At 36.1% G+C, this 20000-nt stretch overlaps 1 protein-coding gene across 3 annotated transcripts in view; it reads left to right on the plus strand.

Moving 5' to 3' along the window:
* LRBA (LPS responsive beige-like anchor protein) overlaps positions 1–20000 on the plus strand; it is a 410805-nt gene that overhangs the window by 150360 nt on the left and 240445 nt on the right. For all 3 annotated transcript variants that reach the window (XM_017820154.1, XM_017820156.1, XM_017820155.1), the window contains exon 36: positions 18377–18543. In XM_017820154.1, the coding sequence (XP_017675643.1) occupies positions 18377–18543 (167 nt within the window). The remainder of the gene's footprint in view (positions 1–18376; positions 18544–20000) is intronic.

The raw sequence follows: 20000 nt of genomic DNA on the forward strand, positions 1-20000 counted from the left end.
TCTCCTATAGAGTTCTCTGGTGAGACAATAAGTGATGTTATCTTCATTACCATTTTTTGGAAAACATTTTTTCCCAGTTATGAGACAAACTGTGTGAAGGATTAAATCTAATAAGTATCAAAGTATTATTGAGCTGTTCAAATCATATTGAATATGGAAATTAAATAGATTTATATCTGTAGCTATTTCATATTAAAAAATATATTCTAATTTTTCTGATGCTTACGAAGTTTATTGCATTATAATTAATGCTTAGTGTTTAGCAGTATCTTGTTGAGATTCTTCCACATTTTATAGTGTATGAGATGTGTTATTTACATACTGAGTGTAATTTGAAGAAATACCCAGGAACCTCATGAAGATATGAGTCTTTTCTGCACAGTGTATGAGACTTCAACTTTTTATGGCCTTTTTCACTCCTTTAAGTGTTTAACACATCTATTTACTTTTCTGTGAATCATAAACTTTTCTTTGTTTTAAAAACTTTTAATCCCCTCTCGTAGGTACTGCTACAGATGAGTATTTTCACTAGAAAGTATCAAGAAGTTTAATTTACTCTCCATAGCTCTGGAAGTGTTAGTAGAGCAGGCTGTGGAATTCTTGTTGTTTTAGTGTTTGTAGATCCTGAAAACCTAAAAAAAATCTCTGACAGAAAGAGCCAAAACCTCAATTCCTGTAATGTGGAATTATCTTTTATGTTATCTTAATGCAATAAGTAAGAAATAATAATAATATAAATAATAACAATAATAATTATTAATAATAATAAATAAATAATAATCTATTATTATAATAATAATACATAATCTTTTAAAATAATAATAATAATAAATTATCTTTTAAAATTTTGCTCTGCTACTTCAGTGACTGAATTGGAACATCATAGACATGAAGAAAATGGGGTAATTAGGAGACTGGAGAACAGCATTGGAGGCTTCTGCTGTGATCTGTCTTCTGCTAGGCTGGGAGCAGGCATTCCTTTTAGAACTTGCCTTTTGCTGTGGCAGTGCATCTTAACTTCCACATAAGGATGTTCCTGTATGCCCTACCTCATCCTGCCTTTCTTTAAATATCTTTTTGTCATTCAGTGGAATTCAAGAGCTGGATATTTCTTCTCTGTATATTGAGTGGCTTGTTGAAACAAATCTAATGAAGCATGACTCCCCTTTACAAAAGCAAGGAGGACTCTTGCCAATGTCTTTATTCCTTTGTTTGATTTTTACTTTAAACACAGCTATGTGTTGGCCTTTTAGAAATTTTAGACTTATTGCCATGTAATTCCCTGGTGTCCTCCAGAGTCCATTTCATTCTCCTGTCACTGAGACAGTTTGAACAAGAACACAGGAGCTTTGACTCAACTGTGTTCATCCCATAGTTCTTCTAGATCATGTGAGTGAGTATTGTCTGGTCCTAGCACTTGGTCTCTTGTCAGCTTTCTTTTGTAACTTCTCTGCCATCCCTTTTCTGTGGTGGTCATGTGTTCCAAGAGCTCTTTTTACCCTTTGATCTTCTATTAGCTCTACAGAGACACCTTAATGGGCTTACTGCTCCTGATTTGTTTGAAAAATAATTTATTGCTGCCTTTTATGGCTTTATGCAATTTTTCCTCGAACTCTTTTGACCTGCTTCATTCTGTTTTTAAAACTAACATGCCATAGTTGACATATTCTGTTATCCTTCTTTGGACAGACTTACTGAAGAATCCCATTTTCTTATAGCCTTCTTTTTGTATAGCTTAACCATTCCAGCATTTTTCTTTGTCTTTAAAAAGCATTCTGATGGATGGCATTTGTTTCCTTTGAAGCCCTAATATTATATCTTTTTTACAGTTTTTGTGTTATCTATAAAAAACATTTTCCGTGTTTTTCTGCATTTTTGTATACACACAATATGAAAACTAAACCAGATAAGAAATTTCTTGCTTCAGATGAGATGGTCTCATCAGAAATGTTGTTGTTCTCACCTGTTTTTTTTACCTGGTATTTTTACCTTGTTTATTATTTATGTACAGATTTTTATGGTAGCTTATAGCAGACAATAATTCTAAAATACTCCTGACTGAAGTAATACAGTGTAGATAGAATGTAATTTTCTAGCAATAACAAAGCAATTATCCTGTTGTACTTGATTGGAGATTTTCTTCTAAAATTCTTGTCCAAAGATAACTTACATTGCTTATATACCTTTTTAACAAAAGTGTTAGGAATTGTTCAGCTTTGAAGAAAAGGCACTGGTGACAGTACACATCTCTCCTAGGTGTTTTATTTTAAGTTGGTTTGATCTAAATGAGAAAGACATTATATTAAAATAATTCTGATATTGGTGCTGACAAGGTCACAGAAGATCTTCAGAGTCCATGTACCCAAAGGTGTTTTTTTCTCAGTATTTCAACTCATAGGTTGGACTTAAATATTCTGCTCCATTGTAAACTCTAATTTATTTTCGCTTGTATTTAGAATATATTTCTTTGATATTATGTGTTTATTATCTTTGGGCTTCATGTTTTATTTTTTCTTTAGTTTTTAGTATTTTTACTTTTTTTTTAATCCAGTATTTAGCACATCTCCTCTCTTTAGTTCAGTAGACTGTTTTATTCTTATAGGTTTTTTCTTTTAAGGTGGTGTCTGCATGCTCTAGATCATCTTAGTAGCTCTGCTCTATGTCTGTTCTTGAGAGATTGATTCCTACTGTGACGTGGATGAGCAAGACTTAATCATATTGTTAAGTCCATTGTCAAGCCTATTATCCTGTCTTAAACTGTGGATACTTAAAGAAGTTTATTAAAAGGGCAAACGTAGTGACACTTTCCCAAAAATACAGTCTACTCTTCTGCAATTTGAAGTGACTTCTGATTCCTACTTGCCAGCAAGAAATTAGTTACCTCTTCAGGGATTATTCCCCCATTAGCCCTGTAAAACTTTGAACCCACATAGGCTTTTGCTAAGAGTTACACTGAGTTGAATGGTAATTGTGCTGGCATCTTACTTTCATTCTTGTGTTGTAAAATGCCTTTTCTCTGTCAGCTTGGCTGGGAGACATGGATCACCACCAATATTTCTTAGAACACCTTCTGTTCATTAGACTGTTGTAATTAATAGAATAAAGCTGTTGCTTGTAATAGTTGATAACCACACACAACGCTTACAGTTGGGAGGCTGAGTCCAACAAGTGTAATGAAGGGCTTATTCCAAATAGCTGAGAAGGTCCTTTGCCTCATGGGGATATATATCCTGTATTCCTTGTTTGCACAGAGTAGCTGTCACTCTCTTGGATGTTGTCTGAGTTGTACAAGCTGCTGCTGGTACTAACGTGTGCTGGTGGTGGTGGTGTACAGGTACAGCAACCCTGTGGAATTCTGAGTGGATCAAGTTTTGCAGGTTCAACAGGACTGCCAGTCCCTGGTTTAGCAGCTCTTGGAAACTTTCACATACAACCTACTCAGTATCTCTTTGGCTTGCTTTTTCCTGGTGACTCTCTCCATCTAATGTAAGAATCTGTTAAAACCCATTCGTGCAACTTAACCAGAAAGAGTCCTTAATACCACGTGGTTTTACAGAATTCTCCTATTGCTCCTGAGTTGTCTCTTTTTTCCCCCACCCTGAAAAATCCTGCTGTTTTGTAGTTATTTCTTCTATGGCAGTGATTCTAATTCTGAATCCTTCCAAAATGCTTCTCACTTCTATCATACTGTCATATCTTTCTTCAGGGAAGACCCAAAACTGCAGCCAGCATTCCAGATGTGGAACACACAAAGAATTTATAAATGCACAATATTTGTGGTGTTCTCTTCCCACTGTTTCTCTTTGCTTGATTCCTGTGTGCTTGCTGATTATCCTGTTCTGAGCTGGTGGCTTCTTAGGACTATTTGTCATTGACAATGCCATCTCATTATGGCAAAGAGGAGTGAAGATAAAGGTGAACTCAGTGTCCCTCATTTTATATCTCAAATTAGATTCTTTTCTATGTTTCTTTATCTAAACTGAGCTTCCTGTGCTGTTTTATTAAGATGACTTGGTCTTCCAAGCTTCCTCTGCAGTTCCTCACAGCTCCTTCACGACTGTAGAGCTGAGTATCAGCAGGGATCTTTGTCAATTCATTATTCACTCATTCTTCAGAGTATTTTTTATATGTATGTTGAACAGGCCAAAACAATCACAAACTGACAGGAATTGTACAGTTAATGTTATTAACTGCTCTTATCTGCTATTTTTTCTTCTCTCCTTCTGGAATTAATTCTTCTGATTCTTGTAATTCACCCATCCTTTGGCTGCTTTTTGTTTTGCTTTTCTGATGTTGGTCTAGATAAGTCATTATACCTTCCTAAAATGTGACTTTTTAAATCAAAGTGGTTTACTTATGTGAGTGGAGAATTTGTGCTTACTGATGGTTTAGGAGTTTTGATGAAAGAAAAATTTAGAGTATACTTTCATTGTTATTATTTGTACAGTCAGTACACAGTCAGGTGGAAACATAAATATCAAAACATAAATATTCTGAAAAAATGTCAATTTACAGCATGAGATGATAGTTTAATTTTTATGCAGACAGGAACCTGAAACTGCTCTAACATGCCTTTTTTGTTTGTTTCTGATAAAACAGAATGGTAAATCAATGGTGAACCAGTCTTTATAATTCCAGAATTAGTGGAAACATTTATGTCTTTAGATTCTTCCATCAAGGCACAGGGAAGCAAATTATTTAAAAGATAACAATAAATTTGTTTGCTTTCTGTCAGAGTTCATATCTACAGCCAACCTTGATAGAAGACCAGAATGATTTAGACAAGTTTGCTTTGGAGATTCATAACATATGCTTGCTGGACAGAATTGAGTTATCTCTGCTCTGGAGAGTAAGTTATTGTAGCAGGAGCTGACAGAGATGAAGATAACTGAGGGAAATTCAATTACCTTTTAGTGTTTTCCTTCTAATAGGATTCTTAATGTGAAAAAGATCCTTAGATGATGCGCCTATGTTGTTTTGTGAGATCTGCTTTGATACCTGCATCCAGAATAAGGTGAACTCTTCAGGCCTTCATTAAGGATGAAATATGCATCTGATTGCTAAAGGGGTGTTAGTCTTTGATTCAACATATTATCTTTTCTAGTCCAGATGTATTTGACACTCTTTTTGGCAGTAGTCTTGAATATTCTCTTAAATACAATTTCATTTTCAAAATTACTGTTTTTATGTAAAGAGCTTGTTTATAACAGGAATTGAAGAAAGATCAGAAAACTGTAAAATAATTCCCTATATTCTAGTGCTGTCTCTGCATGTTTGTTTTCTCATTTGACTTTTCTGGCAAAAGCACCCAAGTTGAAAATATTGTTTATGACTGATCTGAGTTCAGGCTGTTGGGTTAAAGCCCGTCCTGCTTGACTATCCGTGATTTCATGTGAAACCTCTGCAGTTCTGAAGTTCCTGGGGTAGACTGATGCATACAGGTATTAGGACGTTATTACTTGTGTTACTTTTTAAAATTTGTGTGTGTGGGGTTTTTTTTTTTTTTCTTGACTGGTGATTGAAATGAAAATTTCGAAGGGGCTTTATGAAGGCAGCTCACTCTGCAGCTGCATATGTGAAAACAAACCACGTACAACTTTGTGTACCTGCAATATGCTTTCATTTACTGACCCACTAAACTACTGTCTATAGCTGAATGTAGTTTTGTGTGTGTCCTCCGAAAGATTTTATTTTTAAAACTCTGACCCTTACCAGCTTTGCAAAGTAAAGCCTGCTTTTTATCTGGATGATTTATCCAAGCACTTGCACACTGGTATTCCTATAACAGAAAGGGAGAACAAGTAGATTTATTTGCAACCCCAAACCAGGTTTGGATTTGCCTAAAAGATATGGCATACCTGACCCTGTAGAAGTCACTTATTGAAAGTCTAGTCCATATTTTGAGTAGCTACTTGTCTTGACTTACAGCTTCTGTAAGCTGTCATTACCCTGGTCATTCTCTTGTGTGGACTCAAATCATGGTGTGAATAGTCTCATCTTGTAGTGAATGCAGTCTCCTGATTGAAGCATGGCAAAGTTGATACATGCAGGTTTATTTTTTTTAATATTCCTGAAGGTGACTTAGGAAAATCAACTTTGGTGCAACATATGTATCAAGATGCTGAGGTGTTTAGAAAATGTTTAAAGTCGTTTGTCAGTAGAGCCTGAAAGCACTTACAGTTAAGGTTTTTGCTGTTAGATGTATTTTTTGCATAGAGTATTTTTCTCTTTCATTTATTGGCATCTTATTGAGGAGGAAACCATACAAATGTTGCATCTAGTGTAAGAGTTTATCCTGAATTATTTCTCATTCCATTGAAGGCTTCAGTCTTTCATTGAGAACGCTCTGTTTTGAATACAAAATATAGTGACTGTGCTGAAATAAATACCTCCATGAGCCATGGTTGAAAAGTAATTATTTAAACAAGGATTTTACAATTAAATTGATAGAATTATCTTTATTTTATAGTAAATGAGGCTTGAAATCTGTCTCGGATCCAGGGAGGGAAGTGGTGGAAAATTGTAAAGCCGCATCGACCCAAGGGTGACATTTCTGATCTTTTATAAAGGTAGCCTTGTATTTCTGAGTAGACCTATACAGCTTTCCAGGAAAGGGAACAAGATTGCACTAATCAGAATTCTTAACGGCAACTGAAAGGTCCTTTCACATTGTCACTTCGATCCCACTGCTTTGCAGGTCAGGTTTTTGTCTTAACTTTCCTGTAGTTGCTTTTAAATGGGAATCACTATAATAGATATTTTTGGAATACTTTTCTTCCTGCTTCACCTTAATCTGTAAATGTTTACAGAACGAGTCCACCTACTGATTTTTCCCTTTGACCTAAATAGGAGAAAACTGAGCCAATTCCTTTGAGATGGTCTTAGGTCATGAAAAGGAAGATCTGTCTGGCAGTTAAGTTGCTTTTCATGTGATCACTATGTTGGGAAAGCTGCCAAGTGACTTAGAGACCTCTGGATTTCACTGTTAATCTGAAGTCCAACTGGAAGTGGCAGAGCCAATCCTTAGTCAGAAAACCAAGTTGTCCTCACTATTCTATTTTACACAAGATAATGTTTCCTGTTACTTTTCTCGCCGCTCTTCCCACCCACCTGTTTCCTGTTCACGTTTCTAAGTCCCTGTTATTAATTCACTATTTAGAAAATGCATCTTCAAGGATTCGTGGCCATCTTAAGAGAAAAGATTTAGATATCTCTTGAAAGTAGGGCTTGCAAGGGGATGATAGTTACTATGATGATGAGCGGTGCAAGTGCTTTGGTCATTGTTCCATGTTTTTTTCCTTTATGTCCTAGTGCAAAGATACTGGGCTTTTTTTTTGTCAAAAGTTTGTTGGAACAAATTCTGAGTCTAAGTAGTAGTGCCAAAGTTAGGGCATTTTTACATGTTTGTACTCCTTCAGTCGTTCTCCCTGTCTGCCCTTGCAGAAACTTGAGATTTAAATCTTCTTAGAACTTTCCTGAATTGTCTGTTGCTCTTAGAACAATTTGAAATTCCGTCTTTTATGACTGATGCCAATTCTTGCTTTGGAAATATATAAGGGAGGTGACAGACAAAGCAAGCAAAATACTCAGTTATTGGATGGATCACTCTATTATATGTATGGCAGTTATGACAATATTTGTTTCACAGCTTGGGACCAGAGACATACAATCCACTGTCAGTGTGCCCCAAGGGCTTGCAGTGCCCTGCAGAGGGGTATGTTGGGGGCAGGACCTCACCAAGCATCTCCCAAACTTCATCTGCCATGGGAAGTGCAGGGCAGGCCTGGGGAGGGAGTGTCCAAGCCCAGCACAGACTCCTCACAATAAGGGCCACAGGGTCGGGTCTGGAGCCATTTGAGAATCATCAGGGAGCCCACAGCAAGGTGGTGGCTATAGGTAGGATTTGGAGGGGGTGGGCCCCGACCTCTCTCCACTGCCACCAGCAGGACAGGGTCATCCTCAGCTGTGCTGTGCTGGCTCCATGCTGGCCCTCGACCCCAAGGGGACTATAGGCCACCTGCAGACGTCTCTGCATTATGATTCCATTAGTCCCAATGTGTTAAACATTTACAGAAGAAAAAAAAAATCAGATATTCTGACTTCTAAAATACTGTTGCTTATTTTTTCCTTCACTGCCTGTTAGAAACCCCAAATATCTCATTTCTAAGCAGCTGTTGATAGCCTTGAAGTGGCATCACCCGTCCTGGCACTTGACCAACGCTGTTTTGCAAGACAATTTCGTGTGGTCGGTATGAGAGGAGGGAGGAATATTTCTTGGGTTATTTTTGAGTCACAGTTGTTTGAAGCCGTTCAGAAATTTGGAATATTGGAAGTAGACAGGAGTAGGTTATTGGCTAGAGTGTAACTGAAGCTGTTTAAGCGTGGGAGAAATGTTGTTACACGGCTCTTTGGTATGTCCAGTAACTGTCACTTACATGTGTTTTATATAATGCTTTATGTAATTTCAGTAGTTTCTTTCATTTTTGTGCACGCCTGGTGGAAGCTGGTGATTTTGATTAGTCACTGTACTTTCTTTCAATGCCTGTAATGTTAACGAGTGAACTGTAATTCATACCAAATCTCAGATTTGTGTTTTAAAAATGCACTGAATTTGTGCTGCTTTATTTATCCTACATGGCTGTTGTGCTCCGAACAGAACAAGCTCCCAGTATTGAATTTATTATTTTACACTGAATTAAAGTCAATTAGTGAAATCTAGTTAAGCAGGATTTGTGCAGTTGTAATGTGTAATCTGTTTTGTGCCATTACACCAACATCCATGAGTTCAGCTGTTTGTAGCAAATGCTGATAACTGTTATTGAGGGGTACTGTGAAATCACCCTCATACCATTTAAAAAAACCCAACCAACCAGACAGAAAAACCTTGCATGCTGAACTGAAACAAAGACAAAATCAAAATTCAGTAAGAACATTAGAGCCTTGGGATAGAACACCTCACAAGTTCTGGTATTTAATGTGGAAATGAGTAATAAACAGAAAACTCATCAAGTGGATCTTACATGTTCTTCTTATGTAAAGATAAATGAATATATTTAGGGAGTATTATCTCCCCCCCCCCTTTTTTTTAATTAAAGTTGACAACATCAAGGATGACACCAGCAGAAACTGCTTGGTGCTACCTAGTTCTTCATTTCTCTGAAGGGACCATGTGCAGTAGTTGCATCATCGTCTCTTGCCTCATTGCGTTTTTTTTCATTTACACCAAGAGAGCAGGAGAAATAAAAACTTTAAAGCAATTTTTATGAAGTATTTTTAATCTTTGTTCCATATTGCTAAGTATAAGGATCTAGAGTTGTATGAATGAGTGTTTTTAAATTAAGACTGTTGAAAATTAAAGTAGTGGCTGTTGTCTTCTGATGCTTTGAATAATCAGAATATTTCAGAAGCTGCCTTTTTATGGATAATAAAATCACACAGTTCTAAAAAGAAATTAAATTATACTCCTCCAACGATTTTTAGAGCTGAATGTCAACTTTCCAAGGCTGGTAGAACTTTTTCTGAGTAAAAAATATTAATTAAAAACAAAACCTATTTGTGCACATTTTATGCTGTTCTGAAATTCGAAAATTGTGTTGCCTTAATGCATGAGAACCAATAACAAAGGAAAAAATCTCATACACTAGCTGGAATGAAACAAAAAACATAGGCTACTGAAAAAAAAAAGAGGGGAAAAAATAAAGTTAAAATAGTTTGCTTTTCATAGTTTGATGGTATAGGAATTCTGACAGGAGGCTTTAAGATAAGGCAGAGGTTAAGCTAAAGCTGGGATTGTGACTGCTTAACATGTTTCCAAAGCAGGTGGCTAGGAATGATTTTAAAGAATACCTGCTATAAAAAAATGACATAGACCATATTTTAAAAATCCTTCTGATTTGCCTCTGGATTGGTTTTTTCCCAATCTTTGCCATTTCATCATCAACTTAATCAAAATATCCTGCTTTTTAAATACTTAGTCCTGCAAAGAATAAGTCTCTCAAAATCTTACTTTACCATAAGGTAAAGAGCAAGTTTGGAACGTCAATTAGAAACTTGTGAATTGGCAGCATTTAATGTGTTATTTTTGAATAGACTTTTGAATAAAATGCCATGTAATCGTCCTTTTAACAGATTCTCTCACGGTAATTGAGATTTCTCTTGACCAAAAAAAACCCAAACCAAACCCCACCCTTAGTACTTCTCATTAACAAATAATTAAACTATTTCTGCAGATACAGATGAAGGTGCAGTGACTTAATGGCAGAGACTAAAGGGGTTTTTTTTGTGTGTGGGAAGGAAATACTTCGCCAGCAAACGAGTTTGCCCTATTTAGCAGTGTTGCTCAAGGATATGTGCCAGGCAAGGTGATCATTCTCCACTGTGAGAGGCTGAAAAGGTCCTGAACTGTGAGACATCAAGTCCACTAAATTAGCTGTTTGAGCAACCATGATAGGAGCTGGTGAAGGACAGATGAGTTGCCTTTTGGGTCATGAGTTTGTGTTCATGTCAGAATGTTTCACAGCAGAGGTTTCACAAAAGGTGTGGCACAGAATGCTTTTAAAGCTTCTTGTGTTGCTGGTGCAGAATGACAGGTGACTCGTTCCTGTATCTTCCTTAGTTACCATTATGTATCCCAGTGTGTAGAGAGATCTTACTGTGTGCTTATGGTCTTCCCTTTGTTCTTAATGTCTAGTACTGGACCTCTATAAACTGGAGACTACTTTCAAAACATACCTTTGACTCTCTTATCAGAGTACAGAACAAAGAGAAAGGCAAACTACAATTTTAAATTTTTTTCTTTTTTTTCTTTTTCTTTCACTAAGCATCATAACTGACATCTTCAGGAGACCAGTTAGATCTGAAACCAACTTGGTATCCAAAGTACTGAAGCTTATTAGAGATGTGCTTGTCATTGGCAAGCAACCAGTCATGGCAAGATAGGAAACTATTATGCCTAAATGCTTGTTATCTCAAATGAATGTAATTTCTCTGTTCTTTGTTCCTGAGTTGATATGTTTTGATACATTCTTAAACTCCTGGATTAAAATCAGAGTTGTGTTCTGAATCCAAGACACTAAACAGGGAAAGCTGAAAAGTGCCTGAGGGGAACTATGTAGAAAATAGAACTAGAAACAGAAACGCAGACCCCGGGCTGCAGAGATATCTCAAGGGGCTAATCTTTCTGTCTTTTGGAAATCCGGAACTTTACATAAACTTGGAAACTGCTTATGAAGAGGTTTTGGCTGGAAATGAATTTGCTTTGCATGTGTTTTGCAAATTTATAAGGAAATTTAGTGAGTGTGATGTAGCAGGAATATCAAACAATAAATAACAAAGTAACAGAGGTATGTTATTATATAGTAGTGGTACTAGTGATACGAGGTACTTTGTAAAAAGGTTCCAAATTATCTTTTGGTTTATCTGCTTGTCTGAATCATTGTGGCTAAATTTTTCCATTCTTTGTGCTCTCAGAGGTTGAATTAATTTGATTAAGATTTTTTTGCTTGTTTGTTTGGAAAAGAAGGCTGACAAAATGTTTTCAAATGAAAAAACAAAAACAAAAAACCCACTTCTTTTTTATTTGATAATTTGCATTTTTTTCCATGATTTGAGGTATTATTATTTCACCACTTACAGAAATGTACCTCTTGCCCCTGTTATGAAAAATGACTCTCAATTCATCTGATGCAAAACTTGTGAAAAATCGATTTTTTTGTAGTACCATTAAGGGCTTCTTAATTAGTAAGTTCTGGTGTTCAAAAATGCTCTGTAGTGTGTGTTACCTGCTCTTAGAGACTTCATTTAAGGTTTAGCTGTGCCATCTGAACTGCATGTGACTTTCAATCTGTTCAGGTGTCACTCCTGTGCCAAGTCTTGGTGCTGTAAGTTGTAAAAGGACTGTGCTGGCAGCAGGGTGTCTGGGAATCTGAATCCTAGGGAAGCAATTATTTGGCTGCTGGGGCCAAAGCTGCTGAACTACTTTGTTCCTACCTTACAGGTAATAGAAATCCTTAATGTGCCTCAGTGGAACAAGGCAGTTGGAGAGGTGGTGGTCACAGTTATTGAATGAGGACATTTCAGAGCTTTAGTTTGTTGGGGTTTATTGGAAATTTGCCATCTGGCTCCTGGTAGCACGAAGATTTTCACAAGATCTTGAGGAATGGATTGAGAGGCACAGCAAGACTTGTTTGGCAAATGTTTCCTGAGCTGACAGCACCACCACTGGGGTGGGTGGTAACTTCCCCTGTTTCCAGTTGGTGTTCGTACTGTACAGAGGAAAGGAAGGGTCCTGATGCTCTTGCTAGAGTAAAGTACTAATAGCAAGAACAAATGGTGTAGTCTGCATGGGCAATATGAGAAAGAGCCTACAGGTAAAAAGAGGACAGAAATAAAATCTAGGGAGCATTGAAAGGGGAACTGGGACAGTTCACTAGCCAGTCTCTACTGCACTTTTGGAGACTGAAACTAAATACTATATTTCTGTTCCAGCGGGAACAAGTTGCTCATACATCTTTACTGGTTATAGACAAAGGAACAATCAAATCTGCTTTGTTGTCGTTCGAACTGATAGAAGTCTTTGTATTTGGCCTACTTCAAGACATATATATGTTTTCACCTGATTGAAAGGTATTTTTTCCTCCTTTTTAAAACTTCTGTTGCATAGAAAGGACTATATGAAAAGATAACTAAACCAAGTATCCAACAGCTGTGCAATAGCAGAGGAGTGCAACCTCAATTTGGCCCTCACTAAGCATGTGTAGTGAATCCTTGGATTATGTAAGTATATGTTTCAGTTTTTGGACAGAGTGGATGTTCCTTATAAAATAAGGACATTTGTCAGTTCCAAAAGTTGCTCGTGGGTTTGATTTGTTTGTTGCATTGGACTACAAGTTCCTTAGTGAATACAATACTAATCTCTGTGGTGGTGTTGAAGCTGTTGAATGTCACGAGGTTGATACAGCGTGGTTGGGGAATGGCTTAAAAGATCGTCGTTGGCTCTTCTGCTTCGTGTCTGATCTGAGAACACAGAGCCACCTGTGCAGGAGTGCTGAGCTTTACTGTTTGTAGAGCATAGTGGAATCATACTTTGATTATTTCTAGCTTGAAAAATGCCTTGTACTTGGAAGATGTGGACCCAAAGAATGTTAACATTTATTGCTCAAGCATCTTGTTTTTATGATCTTAGACCATTTTAAAAAAGAACAGTATGAAGGGACTGCTGACTTAAACTGGATTTGCAGAAGTGGAAGGGAAGAAAGTGTCTCTCCTCATGCATGATTTGAATGCTGAGTGTTTGGACATATATACAGTAAGAAATACGTTCTTGCGTTCAAAAAGAACATTTAGGTCTGCATATGGTTTATGCCAATGGTGATGCTTAGAGAGTTAGAATATTGGAAAAATGTAGCAAAACCCTAGTTTCTAGCAAAGAGTGAGAGCTCTTGTTTGTCTTAAGGTTTGTCTTTGATTGTGATCCAAGGGTGCTACTGTAACACAAATAATATCAATTAGATAAGCATCATAGAAAAAGGTTGAAAGAAAGTCTGTGGATACTGCACAATAAATCTGATGTGATTTGTCTCTGCTCTTCACTAGTTAGTTATTCCGTCAGCTACTTTTTTATCCAGTTGAACTCTTGTTAGTTTGTCTCATTTACCTACTGTACTAAGTTGGGTTTATTTGAAAGGTGGGATCTGCATAGAAGTGCTTTTGCCTAGTGTTTATTTGGGTTTACTAAAGCTTAATTCTGTGAGACGTAAAGGTAAAAAATAAAGCTGTTGACTCAGCACAAATTAAAACCAGATGTCTCTTGAGATCCTTGCATTTCTCTCTAATCACTAACCCAAATTGATTGTGGTAGATTTTTTTTTTCTGGTCATGACCATAGTTTTACCAGTCTGTGTTTAGTGTGATCTAAGTCAACTGCATGTTTTTTTTCCTTCTGTTGTGATTTTAAATGCATGAGGTTTTTTACCCCAGGAATGTCTGGCTATAAACCAATTTTTTTCATCACTCCTCCCCACCCCCATTTGTATTACAAACAGTTGATTTAGATTCAGATTCTTTTAAATCTTGAAATCAGATAAAAGGTTGGAAAAGTGGATAAATGAGGTTCGGAAAACCATGGGTTGAAGAGATGAGAAGCCATTGCATTGTGTTCAGTCCATTAAAACAAGAAGAAATAGAAGAGATACTTTGATAAGTGTTCTGCTGGTGTTAACCTTGATGGCTATTATCGGGGGGATGATGCTATATCTATTTCATTGGCTTAAGCTTTTTTCATGCTGAGAGAAATCAATACTTTGAGTCGTTGGATGACAGAGGCATCACTTCAGAATTGACGGTGGCTGTCAGACGTTGTCATTGGTTGACTTTTGTTCGCTGTTGAGGTTTTAAGCTTTCATTTTTCTAAGTCTTATTCAGGAGTCTTTGTAAGATTTCCCTGGGTAGCATTTTTAGGCCAGACTTTAAACCTCAGGTCAGAGGTCAAGTGCAAAGATCTGTGAAAGCAGAGGATTGAAGAGCTCCTTCATTTACTAAAATATCCTTATTTGTAGGGAATTTGCATTAGTGGCAAGACTGTGCGTTATCTTATGGATGACTTTTCCTCTTAAGTGATACCCTCTGAGACTGGTTGTTCACAAAGCCAGTAGCTTTTAGCCAAATTAGACAAAGGAACTGGCGTATGTGAAAGTGTTTGGTGATATCAGGGTTGAAGAATAAAAGTAAAACTGTGGAACATTTCTTTTAAAAACCCTGCACTGTTAAACTTTTTAATCATTTGTCGAAAGCATTACATTGTAATTTTGGGACTGCAGAGGTGCACAGTGCAGATAGTTCAGAGGAAATCTTTTACTTGACATTTTTGTAAAGATCAAAGATAAAATATTTCTGAAAACACTAGATTAATCCTCCTCTTCACTGAAATATAGACAGTCAGAATACTGACACCCTGTCAGTATTTTGCAACAGTATTTCTGAAATATTTCCTGCATACAGAATGTATTGTACTTTCACGTCTATAACTTGCCTTTTGGATGACCTCGTGCTCCTTTAGAATTACAGTTCCTTAAAAATGAATCTTCACATAACCTACATGTTCAAATAGCCTGCAGTCTTGTCCAAGCGGGGAACGGGAGAGAGGTAAAAACCGTTTTCTGCAATAACAGCGAAGACAAGGGTTTCGTTCCATCCTGGTAGAAAACAAGGGTCTTTCCTGTACTCCTTGCTGTGTCAAAGGATTCTGCTTAATGCACTTCCCCTTTGTAAAACTTTTAACAGTCACTGAATTTCAGACTTTTTGGAGATAGCCTGTGAGGTGTGTATATGAAAATACATATTTTTTCCCTGTTCAACGCTTTGTTTTATCATGTGTGAGTGCACTACTTTTGTGATTGTAGTTTCATTGCACGCTTGCCTAAACAGGTGACAGAAATTACGTAGGCATGCAACTGTGTGTCTTAATTGTAAAAATATTCAATTGTGTAAAAAATTGTAAAATTATGTAAAATTTAATTGTAAAAAATATTCAGGCACGACAGGGTGCATATTGCAAGTGCAAGAGATCCAACAGTGAAGAAGAAGTAAAACTGTAAAAATATATTTTTGAATTTGATCACAAACAGAAATCAGGCTGGATTTTTATATTACATAAATGGATTGGGATTTAGTGTTAAGTATTAATGGTGCCACTCTATATCCTGGTATTGCGTCTTTAGAAGGAATGGATCAGGTGAACCTGGCATCTGGAAAATGAAAAAATACAGTAGAGAAACAGTCTTTTTAGTGCTTTCAGAACAGTCTAGTTGTGACTGGCTTCTTTAGGATGGGTCTTTTTCTGTTTTTTTTGGTGGAACCAGTCTTTTTTCACTCCTGTATTAAAAGTATTTGAGAGAGGGAGGGGGAGAAATAGCTTCTGTTTTGCTGTGTATTTGGCATATATTGAGGGTAGGAGCCACTGAACAATTGATGTGTCACCTGTATGATCAAAGAGAAGATTTTTCTTGCAGAACTTTCTTAGGGTTAGTAACTATATATGCACCTGACAGATATTTGGCAGAACTGTGGCTTCTTTCTTTCTTGTGTGTAAAATATGTATTGTAAAGAGCGTACAATGGTTAAGAGTTCCTCCTGGAGTGATGTTATAATTTTATGGGATTGCTGCATGTGTGAGTCTCTCAGTTTTGGTGTATAATTGCAAATTGCTATTCATACTAAATGCTGAATTTCCTGAAAAGTGGAGTTATATTTCCATTTTATAACATGGTGGTTATGTTTTCATTGAAGTTGTCAGGACAATAAAATACCATTTTTTTCTCCATTTGTCACAGCTACATTTTGAAAATCTTTGTTTGTATTTAATGAAGGATGTGTTCAAAATTACATCATAAAGAGACTTTTTTTTAAGAGGTACAAGTTCATTATATCTTTTACAAAACATTCTAGTTTGATTTCCATTTTATCATGTTTTAAGGTCAAATGTGACTTTAGTGTTCCATAAAGAGACAGAGATTGATAATGGGGAAAGAATAACCCTCTAATGTGATTTATATCTATGGATTTTATGTCAGATATGAAAAGTTGCTGTTCAAATTGTAAAGGAGGATCCATTAAAGAGCACTTTAAAACATTTTACTACTTAGCTTACCTTATACACTTGTTTTTAGAATTCTGCCCTTTCAGACAACTTAAAAATAACAGCTTATGAAACATTTACCAAGTGCTGAAAAGAACTCATGATCATCATGGGTGCAAAATAGATTAATGTATCAGAAAAGACAACTGTATTTAAAACGAGCTAGAAGAATCTTGTTCAGTGTTGGTTATGATTTAGCCATCTCATATTTTTGTCAAGAGGGGTAGCAGAGTGCTTTGTTTAGGGGTGTAAAGGCCTATTGTTGATGTCTCGATGACTTGGAAAGTCAGCTGCTTGTTCTTCAGTCCTCCTGGATGTGTCTGCTCATCAGGTGAGCATTGCTGTAAGGTGCGGGAAAATTGAGTAAATATGTAAATATATTAAAATTCTTAAAATACCTCTTTAAAGTTTATTCATCTGTTAGTACATTTTTGTTATCTAATGTCTATGAAAATCTGCACAGGCCCAAACTATATTGTGGGTTTTTTTCCGTTCTTCCTATCTTTCTCTTACTTTATATAACATATGTGTTTGTATATACAAATATATAAATAACATAGCCTTCTGATTTCATTTGCAGCAAGCTTTTAATGCTTCTACATATATAGATATGTAGAGAAAAAGCATTGCTACTGTTTTAAACATAAAAAGCCTTATGATATTGAGCTGATATCTAAGCTCTAAGAAATAATTGTACTGGTGTCTGCATCAGCTGTGCTTCACAAAGAAAAAGCAATTTTTTTTGTTGTTAGGCAGACATTTGTGTCCATTCCACTAACTAGATCATAGAATAATCCAATCATTGACAGAGGCTGAAATGCTTTGTCTGGCATATGTGATCTGTGGAATTGCCAGATGAAAACTGAAATTAGAAACAGGGAGTGCTGAAGTGGGGAAAAGCCTTTATTGTTTCTACCAATACTTGAATTTCTTATGGGTTTTCATGTACAGCGAAATGGGGCTTTGATAAGGGGATGATGTAAATTTGGTGCCTGTTGTTTGAGTTCTGTGTTAACAGGCAGATCTTCAGAATGTCAACAAAAACCAAAATTATGAGACAATGTTGTAACAAAGAATCTTTCATAGTTTTGGGTTCAGTTTGTAGGTGTGACTTACAGTTCTTATTTGCTAGTATTTGCTTTTGAGTACCTTGGCAGACAGAAGGTGTTTATACAACAGGTGTAGTACTTCTAGGAAAATTATTAACTTTCCCATGCTGGCCTGCAAATGTGCTCAACTTCGAGAAGCCATCTGGTAAAGATTAAACCAGCCTTCATATGCATTTTGTCTTCTACCTGTCTGAAAATATGCAGATTTTCTCCTTAACTTCTATAATTACTTATTTATACAAACAACAGCAAGCAGTTGGCTACCCAAATCTAGTGAAGAGTCATGGGAGTGGAGTGGTCAGCTAGCTGACATTCATTATTCTGAAATTGGCCTCTTTTATTTTATATGTTTTATTATGCAATCAGGCCACTAAGGTGTTGGCATCTGCTCAATCTTGAGTGTGCATCTATATAGTTAAAGAATTCATGGCAAACCAAGATCCTCTGCTTGGCTCTCCAGACAGATTTACTGTGGGCAGCTGTGCAGGGCCTCAATCCTCAAACCTGTAAAACGGGGTTAATTCTTATTTCTCAGGGGTTTTGCATATGTAATTGATTATGAAGTGCTTCAAACTTCCTTTGGATGGTGTCATTTAAACACTTTATTACTGTGCTTTTTTTTTTTCCTTCCTAGTCACTGTGTGCCCAGTATTCTGCAGACAAGCGGGAAGAAGAAAAAATGTGTCATCATTTGATAACGGCAGCGAAGTACCGAGACCAGGTGACTGCAACACAACTAATACAGAAAATTATCAACATCCTGACAGACAAGCATGGAGCCTGGGGGAGCTCTGCACCAAGGTAAACCAGTTTTGGGGTGGCTTAAAATGTTTTTGCTCAGCTGTGCTCCGTAATGTCTTACGGTCAAACGTAAAGGCGAACAAGGTTTTTCAGGTGTTGGGGTTGTTTAAACACAGTAACATGAAAAAGGTAAAATTAATGTGTCAGTGATTAGTATGGGTGAATGTCAGAGAACTAATGTTTTGTTAGAGCAGAAAAAACCAGGATGGTTCTCTTGTGACTTTAAACTTTGCTATAACAATGTGATAGAATTTATATTGAATGTTCTAGCCCTAGAATTTATTTGAAAAATAATTTTTGAAATGAAATACTTTCTTACAACTAGCTTTCTTTATGGTGTATTATATGATTCAAGACTGAACCGCAGGTTAGTAAATTGTTTTCTTTTCTGCCAAACTTTAAACAAACAAACATCTTTCCATGTTAGAGGGAAATGATGAGATTTGTATTAGTAATTTCAAAGTAAAAACAATACTGCCAAATTAATTCAGAATTAATGAATTCCTTTTGGAATCCTTAATATGTACCTTCATTACAATGGCACTTGCCTAACTTCTTTCGCTGTGACTTGTACTTAAGTTTCACTTGCAAAGCTAAAATACAAGTTCAAGTCCTTGTAGTAGATCGTTAATTAGTATTTAAGAATAACTGGAACATATTTAGGTCAAAACGTAGCTGTGTTGAATATAGTTGTATATAAAAATACTGTTATTTGAATGTAATGGAATAATAAGCCTAAGAGAAATACATGAATAGAAAACAAACTGTTTGTCCCAGTAACCTTTATTCATTGTTCTGTGACTACTTGTTTTCTGGAATGAAAAAATTAATTCCCAAGCATTAATAATTTCTATAATATACAGTAACTTAATGAAAAATTTTATTAATAAAATAACCTGGAAGTATTGCAGTTAAGAGTCATCATATTATGGCGTAGAATATCTGTAAACATACCATAAATACCAGTTTTGAGCTCTAGCTTATAAGGTTAAAAATGAAACTGTGAAATAAGTGTTTAATGCTGTTTCTCTTTTGTTAAGTCAGTTATGCTTAAACATAAGACTGTTTAAGAAAAAATGATGACAGTGTAAAAACAACAGCTTATTTCAACATTTTAAAGAATTTTTAATTATTGAATTCCATACAGTTTTACAGTAAGGGAGGTATTACAATTGTCTAAAACCAGATTTCTTTGAGTGCTTTGTATGTCTGCAATTTTGGTGAGTATGTACCTTGCAGTTTACTCCATCTCTTTGTGTCTCTGGATTTAAAACTATGATTACTGTCTTTTAATTAAGAAGCAGAGAATCCTGCTTGCTCTCTAGGTGTGTTTTGCTGGTTGTGATAATATTGGTATAGTTGGTAAGGGAAAAGTGTAATTGATAAAATACTCCATGCTTGAAGGATAACTTATTTTCTGATAGCCTTCAAATAAGGTTTATGTAATCAGCTTGTAA

Source organism: Lepidothrix coronata, unplaced genomic scaffold (genome assembly GCF_001604755.1).
Source record: "Lepidothrix coronata isolate B3197 unplaced genomic scaffold, Lepidothrix_coronata-1.0 Scaffold79, whole genome shotgun sequence".
NCBI lineage: Eukaryota > Metazoa > Chordata > Aves > Passeriformes > Pipridae > Lepidothrix > Lepidothrix coronata.